We start from the raw sequence: 12,370 nt of genomic DNA on the forward strand, positions 1-12,370 counted from the left end.
AACCTTCCTGGTTGAAGACTTATGAGCAGCCAAGCTGTGAGCTTCAAACTGTCCAGGTTCAGATGAGGAACCCTCGATGGGTGTGAAATCAGATCCTGAATAGGATCTAAGATCCAGGGCGGAGCCAGAAAGTGAGACCAAAGGAAGGGAAACCATACCTGGCGAGGTCAAAATGGGGCAATGAGGATCACTTTGCTCCCCAGTTGATGAGCTTTCTGTAGAAACCTCGGAATAAGAGGTACTAGAGGGTAAGCATACAGAAGACCGGCAGGCCAAGCACAGACTAGAGCATCTCTGGGGGACTCCCTCGGCAGGGGATTCCGAGCAAATAACTCACTGTACTTCGCGTTGGAAGGAGATGTGAAGAGATAGCAGCAAGGCTGACCCCACTCCAGGACGTTCTGCTCCGCTACTGAAAGATTCAGAGACCACTCATAAGACATCAGAAAAGTCTGACTTAACCTGTCCACTAGAATGTTAGACCGTCCCGGAATGTGCGTTGCTATGAGAAAACGACCTATGGAGATTGCCTATTCCCACAGTCATGGCCTCACGACAAAGTGGGTAAGATCTGGTCCCTCCCTGTTTGTTGATATACCAGACCACTGACATGTTGTCTGATTAAGAAAGGCATGCAGGTCCTGCAATGCCAAAAGGACCGCCCTCATCTCTAGAATGTTTATGTGCAAGCTGGTCTCTACATGGGACCACAGGCCTTGGACTGTCCTGGCCAAACAATGATCCCCCCATCCAAGTTGGGAGGCTTCCGTGGTCACTGTGGCTTGGACAGGGGCTGAAACAAAAGGTTGTTTCTTCAAAATCTCCGGAGAACACATCCACCACAGAAGGGACTACTGACAGACTCAACTGAGTTGTATTGGATACAACAATGGAAGTTCCAACATAGACCATTGTACAGCTAGTGTCCACTGTAGAATTCTCATATGTAACCAGCGCACAGAAGAAGCATTATGGTCGCCGCCAGTGAACCTAAGGCCCTCAACACTGATTCTTCCGATGGAAGATGAGAATGGTAGATCAGAGAGACATGCACCCTCAGGTTTTGTACTCTCTCCAAGGTCAGGAAGATTTTGCACTGTAAGGTGTCTATCCTTGCCCCAATGTAATCTATCACCTGGACAGGATTTAGAAGTGATTTGAATGTGTTGATTGTGATCCCCAAATGCAGGGCAAGCTTTAAGAAATAATCCCTGGTTTGAGAAAGTAGATGCCTGGTGGGAGCAGTGAGGGGCCAATCGTCCAGGTATGGGTAGACCTGAATCCCCTGAAGCCTCAGGTGAGCCGCTACTACCGCCATCACTTTGGTGAACACCCTGGGGGCTGTGGTGAGACCAAAAGGTAAGGCTCGAAATTGGTAATGATTGACTCCTAGCTGGAAGTGGAGGAACCTCCTGGAGCTTCTGTGCATCTTTATGTGATAGTAGGCATCCTGGAGGTCTAACGAGCACATCCAGTCGCTCTATTGTAGGTACGGCATGATGGACTGTAGTGTGACCATCCAGAATTCTTCTTTGGCAACTGACAGGTTCAGGGTAGATAGATCCAGAATAGGCCGTACGTCCCCTGTTTTCTTTGGCACCAAAAAGAACCTGGAGTAGAAGCCCGATCTGGACTGATCTGGGGGCAAGGTTTTGATGGCTCATTTTTCTAGCAGCTTGGAAATTTCCTGTGCTGTTGCCTCCCTTTGCATGGGTGGTACCTCCGGGAGGTGTTTGGGAGGAACCACAAAGGGGATAGAGTATCCTCTGGATATGTTCTGAAGCACCCAGCAGTCTGATGTTACGGACTCCCATGCTACCAGGTGCAAGGACAATCGTCCCCTGACTGCCTCCAGAATAGAGCAGTCGGGCAAATCCCTCAGGGTCACTGTCCAGGCCTGTCCAAGAAGGGTTCTTGAGACACAAAATTCATCTGACCCCCCCACCACCTTTGGGCTGGTGTCCATTCTGACCCCCTCTGCCTCTGGGGGAAGTAGAGCCCTGAGTGTCCCGGGAATACTGCGAATTCCAGAACCATTCTTCTTTTGCCCTCTCTGATTCTGGGAAAATGATCTTTGAGGGTTCGAGATTCCGATGGCAGACAGTGTCTTCCCATCCTTCTCACTCTGGACTAAAGTCTCTTCGACGGTCTTACCAAAGAGCTTAGAGCCGTCATGAGGAGCATTGACAAAGGACGCCTTGAAAGGTTCCGAAAACTGACATAGTCTGAGCCAGGTGTTGCGCCACATGGACACACCAGACCCAGCTGCCCTAGATGCTCCTTCAGCGGCATGTGAGAGGAGTCGCATGGATGTGTTGGAGACTGCTTTCAAAGTGGCCATCCTTGTGGAGAACGAGTCTCTGTCCTCCTGAGACATGGACTTAGGGGGAGACTCAGCCAGTTCCTTGACCAGGTTGCGCTGGAGTCTTGTGACGTGGGCCAAGTAGTTCAGCACCCTAATGGAAAAGGTCGCTGAAGCGTAAACCCGCTTCCCTAAGTGGTCCATCATCAGCAACTCTCTGTCAGATGGATGAACCGAGGAACTCTCTTGGGCTAGTTCCTTCTTTGTGGCTGCTGCTACCACCATAGCATCCACTGAGGAGCCCTTGTTCCACGCTGGTCTATCTGATGGTGGACTCAAGATCTTATCAGGATGTTTAGGGATTGGTTCCATGTTGTCCGGCTCCTTCCAGGCCCGTGAGGTGACCAGGTCCACTAGGGGATCTGCGGGAGGGGACATCCAGGAAGTAGATGGGCCCATGCCGAAAGCCTCCAGGAACACGGATTCGTCAGAAGAAGGTTTGGGACGGACCAGCCTCCCCGCTGGCGTAAGATTTCCATGCTGTCTCCAAAGGAGACATCCTTGGGAGGTGACCTGGGGGAACCTTCCCCATCATCCAAATCCGTATCCTCAGTGAGGGACTTGGTGGAGTCCAAGTGCCTCCTCTTACATGTATGCTTGCGAGGCACATCTCAGGTGGGGCTCTCCTGGGGGAACGCGCAAGGCACGTGTTCTCAGGGGGAACAGTTTGGGGCTCCTCGAGCACGGGCTTTCAGTCTGGTAAAATGATGGGATGTGTAGATAGAGCCAAGGGGGGTTGGGGCGGAATCCAAGGGGATTGTCAAGGGTCTTGATCCAGAAGAGAGAACCCTTTCCACCACGTTGAATGCCGAGGGAGAACAAACCTCCTGGGGTACCAAAATGGAAGCCGATATCCCCAGATCTGATGTGGGAATCAGAGCTGGCCAGAAGTGGACAGAGCTCTGAGGGAGGGAACTTGGCCTTACAATGCCAGAGCCGATGAAAAAAGTTCCACTCCCTCGGATCCAACACCCAAGCTCCGGCTCCAAGAGCCACTCTGATCCGAACTGGTTGGAATCGACACGCTCCAGGCAGTTGTCGGCATTGAGGAGACAGGTACTGTCGGCGCCGACCCCCTGACTAAGGCCATCCTTGGATCTGAGTACTCCGAAACTGGTGGATGGATTGGAGAAGGAGAAATTGATGTGAAAAAGGGAAGGACCTCTCCCATCCAGAGGGAGAGGGCTGGCAGGACCCCCAGCTGGATCTGAGCACGAATGAACCTCCTCATTTTATCTATGTCAACTTCTGATAAGCTCCACGTGGATCTCGACGAGGCCACGGACTCTGACCTGGCTAGTCGAGGAACCGAGGCCCTAGATGGAAGATGTGTCTCCTACGGCTCTGGGGAAAATCTCGGAGATCAGAGCCGAGGGGAGTCACAGATCCTAGCCTGACTTTTGGCGGCAGTAGAAGGAAGGTCCGAAGACCTCTTGTGTTTCTCTGGCTTAGAAGAGTGCTTGCCCTTGTGCTCTCTCTCCTTCTCTCTGTCCCTTTTCCGCTCCACTTCCACAGGCTTAGAAGTGGGAGTTTGAGTCCCAGCCTGGGAGGGAGAAGAAGCAAGAGCAAGACAGGAAGGAGAGGCAGCCACAGCAGCCGCTGTAACCGAAGTTGTGGACGTGGCAGCTGCCTCAGAAGTGGAAAGAAGGCCTTTGAGGGCCAACTTAGCATTCCTGTCTTTAACAGCGTGCGCGTTAAAACCCGCACAGATAGTACACTCTGTACTCAAGTGGGCAATGCCCAAACACATCACACAAAAAGTGGGCAATGCCCAAACACATCACACAAAGAGTGTGGCCATTTGCAGGAGACAATTTATGGCCACACTCAGTGGACCTTTTAAATAAAGGCTTGGGGTCAGCCATGAATGTACAAGAAAACACACTAGAGAAGGAAAAAAGGCGAAGAAAAATAACCTATTTCCCAGTCACAAACCACTCACCACACACTCAAGACACACAAACACTGAGGGGGGAGGGGAAGCAATACAGACTAACAAACTAGCACTAAACTACTTAGGAAACTTTGTAACACATGCCACACCAGTGAGGGGAGGAGGAGAGGAAACCTAAACACCTACACTGAAAATTATTAGCAACAAAGTTGCTTAAAAAGTAAAAACCCACTCACTAACTCGGAGCTCAGGAGATCATGATGCTTCAGGCAAGCCGCAGCAAATGAGATGAGGGGTTGGAAGGTAGTGGAGGTGTATTATGGTAAGGGAAGGTGCTTGGAGCTCAGAGCAGATGCTAGTGAAACTGCCGGCTAGGATCCGATATGGATCCGGTACCCACAGGTTGAAGACCAAATGAAATAAACTACTTCAGATCATTTGTTAGAAGAAAGCCAGATAAGAAAAAAAAGCTCTGCTCTAAAAATTACAAGTAGAACCAGATCCAGAAATAGATAAATGTCAATGAACACCAGAAGGACTCTCACACATTCACGTAATTAACAGTACATGAAGACACAGATATGAACATAATACAATTCATGAACATTGGAAAATGCATTTCTGACTATAGCAATCATTCACACAATTGCATACATCTGATAAAACTGATAAAAGTTTATAAAGTCCAAACTTTTGATAGTAATGCTGCCTAGGAATCCACAAATTAGTAGGAACCCATTAAGAGAAAAATGAAATTACCCATAAGTCTTATTCAGAAGGTAACCAATTGAAATGTTGGGACCCACTACAGCAAATCCCAAAACATGGAGACTGAATGGCCGAAAAAATGGACTTACATATACCAGGCCCAAGATGGACATTTCCCAGAATATTCCCTTTTAGCCAAGATATGGTAATCTTGGACATAGGATATATAAATTCTGGGATACAGGGGGGCTTACTTCCCCTCTGCAAAAAAAAAGTTTAAAGAGGAAGAGTGATTTTCGAGATTCTCTCGTCTGCTGTTTTTGGTCTTTTTTTGCTGTCTCAGCACTCAGGATTTCAAATGCCAACATTTTGGTAGAAAGCCATATACAGAATGGTCCAAAATGAAAGATATTATTGGGGGAAAGTGAGATAGCAGGAAACAGAACTACAAACCTTAACATCAAAGGAGAATTAAGTGGTTGGAAGTGACTAGAAGGATAAAATTGCTCAAAAACCACAAACTTGTGTGGTATATAACAACAAAAATAGAAAAAAGCAAAAAAAAAAGAAAAAAAAAGCTTAAAAAGTTTTTTAATTTTTGTTAATTATACTATCTAATTTATACCTATCCTCTTATTACTACTTTACTACTTATTTAGTGTCTACACTGATACTGATTTTAGGACCCTGTTGCTCTTGGTTTTGCCCTGCTTGCCCACTCTCCTGCCTCTCCACTCACATGCCTTTTCCACCCTCCCCACCCTCCCGGTCCCACTCTCCCCTCCCTCCCACCCCCTTAGATTTATACCTAACCCAACCACCTATCCTACCTAACCAATTATCACTAAGCTTAACTCCTCATCATCAATCAATCCCCTTATCTCCACCCACCACACACACATCCACACACACACACACACACACACACTATCACAAGCCAGTTACCATGCACACAGTCTATCTCACCATCCTCTTTCTCCTAGCATCAACACACTACCTTACCTCCTACCAAACCATACTTAATGGTACCTTAACTACACCTTCAAAACATACTTCCTCTCACACACCTCCCACCCATCACAATAGCCTACACATATTCCCAAGTAGTCACCACCACATTATTCTCCCACCTCCCTCAGGAAGACTCCTCACAATCTCTACCAAATCACTTACTACAAATAGATACATAGCCATTCTAATCAAACTAACCAAATTCTTAAACCATATTAGCCGTCAACTGATCCTAGCTGGAGACATACACCCCAACCCAGGGCCAAACCCTTGCACAAATACTCCATCTATTCCATTTCAACCTATCTCCCATCTCTAGACCAAAAATAGCTTCTACTACTTAGCTTAAATATCAGACGCATAAATAATAAAGTGCACCTACTCCATGATTTGATATCCTCCTTTTCCCCTGACTTACTATCCTTAACTGAAACATGGTTAAAACCCACAACACCAGACAGTCAGTTCCTCCCACCTGGGTACAATTTATTACAAAACGGTAGACCATCTAAAAAACGGGGTGGGGTAGCATTACTTTACAAAAACAACCTAAAAATGTGTACTGTTAATCCTCCAATCCCTTCCCTCAATACTTCTGAACTTCTCCTTGCCAAACTCAAACTTAACGACAAAAAAATCAATCGATGTTATCACTGGCTATATACCACCAGGCAACAATATTCCCTCCCTAGAATCCCTCCTACACTGGGTTAATCAAAATCTTCATCAAGAAACCATCAACCTAGGTGACTTTAATATTGACTGGAACACTTGCTCAACCACTAACCCCAGCAACCATATTAATCTCTACAGCTTCTCCCAAGTAATTCAATCTAGCACTAGGCTAGGAAATGCTGAAATCAAAGAAAGTCTCCTAGATTGGATCTTGATAAGTAAGACCAGTACTCCATACCAAGCAGGAGTCCTTCTGGACACCCTTAGTGACCACCAACCCCACTTCTTACTAAAATACAAAATCCATGCCAACTCTATCCCACTAATACAAACCACCCGGAACAAAAATAACTTTGGCCCAAACAAATTCAAACTCAAACTAAAATACCATAATTGGAACATACTGAAAGAAGTACCCCTAGAAGAAGCTGTAATCCAATTCAACAACGCATTTCTAAAAATCCTAGATGCCCATGCCCCACCTCATACCACAAAACTCAAAATGAATACTGCCCCCTGGATCACCAGAGAGACTAAAAATAAGATTTCTCAAAGGAATAGAGCTTGGCATCACTGGAGAGCCACAAAAACTACAGCAACTAGAGAACAATTTCAAAAACTTAGAAACCAAACCAAAAAAACTATTCTCCAGGATAAAAATAATTATGTCCTACATCTGCAAAACAGGCACCAAAACAACCCCAAAAAATTCTGGGCAGGAATAAATAAACTACTTCACCCCGGCAAACCCTCCACCCCATCACCAACCTCCACAGGCAAATCACCGACATACCTGAATCACTCAACAAATACTTCATAGAAACCATCTCTAAACTAGTTCAACAACAACCCACTACTACTGCTACCAATATCCTCAAACCTGCAGTCAGTCCCCAAACTACCTTCTGATTCCAACCCATCCCTACCAATTATGTCAAACAATTACTATCCAAACACACAGGCCAACACAGAAGGTCTTTGGCTAACAAAGTTCGCAGATGACTGCAAACTGGGATCCATAATAGAATCACCAATGATGCAGACATTCTAAAAAAGGGCCTCACAGAGACAGATGCATGGTGTCAAAGTCATGGCCTCAAGCTCAATGCCAAGAAGTGCACTGTCATCCCCTTTGGCAAAAACTCGGTACCCATGAACTACCACATAGGTGGTAGCTCACTAAACACTGAAAGTGTGATAAGAGACCTCAGGACACAGGTGGACAGTAGTCTCTCTTCTGATAACCACATCGCCACAGTAGTCAGGAAATCCTTCTATGTGGCACACCTCATCACAAAAGGGGTCTCCTCTAGAAAAAAGGAGGTCATTGTTCCGCTCTACTCATCCCTCATCAGACCCATTATAGAGTACAATACCCCGTTTAGCATGTATCTCACAAGACACCTACAAAAATTGGAAAGGCCATAGAAATACCTCACTAAGAGGATTACCGGTCTCAAACAGATGCCCTATGCAGACTGTCTCAAAAAACTCCAGCTCTACTCCGTCGCATATCACCTACTCAGAGGCGATCTCTGCCTAACATACAAAGCTATGTTAGACCCAGAGCTGTTGGACATGCTACACTTAAAGAAATCCCAATCTCTCTGAACCGCACACTCCAGGGACCTAAACCTTGTCACCACAATAAACAGAACGTGCTGGAGGGATAGATTCCTGTCCCAGAGACCTCCCATACTCTGGAACAAACTACCCATTCATGTCAAGCAAAGCTCCTCATTGGCCCTCTAAGAAAAATCTTGACGACTGGATGGGAAATAGAAAATTCACCCCGGGGATCACTTCTGTGGCATTGCTTGACAGAGGCACAGGAAAATAATTTTCTTGGGTGGTGAAAGCCAGGGAACCTTTTTGGCTAGGCTTATATAGGCCCCAGGGCAGATAGCCTAGTACGTACCTATGAACCAAACTTAAACCTACTACCCTAGCAGTGGATGGCAGCCCAGCACAACACCTCCAGTTGGCTGCTAATGAATTTGCCTACCCAATCTCTATTCAACTTAACCAATCTATATCAGAAAGCACCATCCCACCAATCTGGAAAACCATCTACATCATCCCTTTACATAAAGGTGGAACATCCACTGACCTCATCAACAATCGCCCTATTGCCACTGTCCCCACTAGCAAAAATTCTTGAAAAATGTATACATTACCAACTTATGCCATATCTACTTAATAACCAACTTCTCTCTCCTACCCAGCATGGATTCCACCCTGCCCACAGTACAACCACAGCCCTTCTTTCCTTTACAAACCTCATCAACCAAGACAGGCACTTGGGTAAATTAACATCTGTCATATTCTTGGACCTGTCAAAAGCCTTCGATATGGTCAACCATCCCAAACTACTCTACTCCCTTACTAATCTTGGCCTTAGTGATCACGGACTAGCCTGGTTCCAAAACTATCTACATGGTAGACAACAAGCAGTTCGATGGTACAACAACCTATCCTCACTGCTGCCTATTACCACAGGAGTCCCACAAGGGTCCATTCTGGAATCCCTTCCATTCTCCATCTTCATTAATGAGCTCCACAGCATATGCCAAGATGCAACTGTTATACAATATGCTGATGACTCAACATTAGTCTGCTCAGCCAATGACCCACACAAACTCCTCTCCATTACCCAAAAAGCCTTCCAAATTACAGAAACCTGGTTTCTGAAAAAAACCTATTACTTAATCCCAAAAAGATCAAACTGTTGCTATTTAAACCAAACAAATCCATTTCAATACCCAACACATTCAATATTGTGTCCAAAGATGGGACTATCATCTCTCCAGACATTCATACTAAACTGCTAGGAGTGACCACTGACAACATCCTCAAGTCTGACCTTAATATAACTCAAACTATTAAAAACATTCACAAAAAACTGGGCAGTCTTTATAAAAACAAACCATTTCTAACCCAACCTGCTAGAATAACCATAGCTCAAACCCACCTCCTCTCCACACTATTCTACGTTGCTCCCATCTTCACCAACCTACCAAAAACTGAAATGGCCAAGCTTAACAGTTGCTACAAATTGCCAAATTTGCTACTGGTGCCCCCTACCGTGCCCACCACTGTCATTCACTAAATCAACTTAACTGGCTTGAATTCCCAAATCTCCTCTCATTCCATCAGCTTTCTTTCGCCCAGAAACTCCTACTACTTCCTGAACCCCCCCCCCCAGCACGATCTAATCTACTTAAACTACAAACTAATTCCAACTGAAACCCCCCAGCATGATCTAATCTACTTAAACTACAAACTAATTCCAGACAGCTTCACTCTTTTTGTTTGTTTTAGGGTAAAATTTGTACCTCATTACCTTCTGCTATTACCTCAGCCAACTCAATGCATTCAAAAATCTACTAAAAGAACACCTAAAACTCGCATGGCTATGCCCCTGCTACCCCCCAGGTAGACCCATATCGCACCCTCTGACCCAGTCTCATGCTCCTTTTCATTCTATCCCTTCAGGAAGAATCGTGACTCCTCCTTATAGTGCCTCACCTGCGAACACCCACACCAACAGTTATACACATTCCAACTTTAAACCCAACCACATCTCACAAAACTAACCCTAACATCCTCTCCCAACCCCCTTTTACGTACATTTGTCTCAATCAATGTTATTACTGGAAACCAGTACATTCCAAGTACGAATTTACTCTAACTTAAATGACTGCCAATGAATATTGTACTTTGTAACTTTAAAACTATGGAATCTTGTTAAACCATGTGTTTTCCTATGAATACTTGCTTGCTATGTAGAAATCTCATAGTTGTTTGTTCTTAATCTGTGGAGCTTTTCTCCCTGGGCCTCCGCTGAAAATGGACATGTATCTAGTCGGACTCTCCCGGTCAACAAATGTAAAATAAAATAAAAATAAATAAATAAAAAGTAAACAGAAGCCTGGGAGAGTATGGAAAAACAGATCATGTGAGGAGGTTCTCTCACACAAACAGGACATTGGGAAAAAACAAATTAAGTGGCCTTAGGTGCTAAGTCCTTCTAGTGCAGGAAGATTATCTTTTCAAGTAAGCTTGTATCTGCATCCTGTTTGATCAAAGCAGGCACAGTAAAGCAGAGTATGAAAACAATCATTATGTGCCATATAGTTGTTGGGATAGTGCTGACATTTATGGGGCCATTATATATCATAACTATAGAATCTAGAATTTACTAAGCATGGCACTCCTTGTTAGATTTGGTTGAGTTTGGTCTGGAACTTGTAAAGGAATGCTCCCACCAATTTAACATGGCTTCTCTTCAGGATTAGGAATCACTTGCTAGGTATCTTAAGTATCTTATTTTATGAAAATACTATAGACAGATAAAGACACACTGTTTATATCAGAGCAAAGTGCAGATTTTTGAGAAACTCTACAGACCCAGACACGTGCTTTACTATAGCCAAAACCTTCAGTTACTTACTGCAGTGCTATAGATTCAATATGATTTGGTCACAGCACTTTCGTTACAGAAGGCCAATGCAAGTCTTCCTCTCTTATGTCCTATATAAAACTGAAGCTAGCAGTAAATTTTACTGCTACTGAATTCCTGGCTTTCCATGCATCAAATATAGGACACTGAAATGCTGCTAGACATATTTTATAAGTAAAATACTACCAGATGCATCTCCATATGCACGACTCGTCTGCTAGGCCCTACTGAAACAATATGACTTTACAGATTGCACATTTCAGATCGATCACACAGGTTTATTTTTGATAATTTATCTTTTAGTACATATGTGCACAGATCTAGCTGGCAATGAATTTTTGACCTACATGTAAGCAGATAATATTGTGTTGTGATCTTGTCTTTAGTAAAAGCAGTACGAGTAACAAAGGTTCTTTCTTTGACTTACCTACATGCTGGGGCATGACACTGGCCTCCTGTAGCAGCACTGCTTGTTCTCGAGTTGTGGGAAATCCAACTAAAACCCAGCCCTGCCAAAAATATCAACAGGCCATAATCACAACTTGCAAGAACAAAAAGCAGTAAACTAATATACCAGTAAATAGATGCAGCATGAAAGGGGTGTGTCTTATGATATAAACAAAGAATAATGACAGTACTTGTATTGTCACATCAGTTTCTAAACTGTATATTAACTGGAAACACACTAACCTGTTGCTTCCAATAAAAAGGAAAACACATACACATGTATTTTGCTATATTAGATCATATGCTCAAGGTCCTGAAAGCTAGACTTCATCAATATATGGACTGAGAACTGCTAGATGTTTAAGGTAGTTTTAGGAGCTGCCAAAGATCCAACTAAGCTAAGGGCGCTCCAGAAACATAACTACATCTGCTTTACTGACTACTCTAAAGCCTTTGACTGTGTCGTCCATAAATTGAAGTTATGTACTCACCATAACTATTTATCTGTGTTGTCCACTTTCATTCTTTCTTAACCTTTTGGTTAAGGATCCACCCTCGGATTCGACTTGGCCACATATCTCGAGCTCCTCCCTCTACTCATAATGCCCCAAGTAGCCCACAATACCTCAGATTGAGTTTACTGCATTATGCACCCTAAGATAGAGTAGGAAGAAAGAGAAAAATATTAAGTCAGGACTCAAACCTGGAACTAAAAGATCACTCCAAAAGATAACAGGAAGGGGGAAAGAGGGTGGGGAGTTGAGGAAAAATGAAAATGGACAGCACAGATGCATAGTTATGGTGAGTAGGA

At 44.4% G+C, this 12,370-nt stretch overlaps 1 protein-coding gene across 2 annotated transcripts in view; it reads right to left on the reverse strand.

Annotated features, from left to right (window-relative positions):
* The window catches only part of AK8 (adenylate kinase 8), a 2,747,949-nt gene that overhangs the window by 1,629,261 nt on the left and 1,106,318 nt on the right, over positions 1-12,370 (reverse strand). For both annotated transcript variants that reach the window (XM_044058631.1, XM_044058632.1), the window contains one exon: positions 11,540-11,621. In XM_044058631.1, coding sequence (XP_043914566.1) covers positions 11,540-11,621 — 82 coding nt within the window. The remainder of the gene's footprint in view (positions 1-11,539; positions 11,622-12,370) is intronic.

The sequence above is a fragment of the Protopterus annectens genome, chromosome 16.part0, assembly GCF_019279795.1.
Source record: "Protopterus annectens isolate FY-2018-M chromosome 16.part0, PAN1.0, whole genome shotgun sequence".
NCBI lineage: Eukaryota > Metazoa > Chordata > Ceratodontiformes > Protopteridae > Protopterus > Protopterus annectens.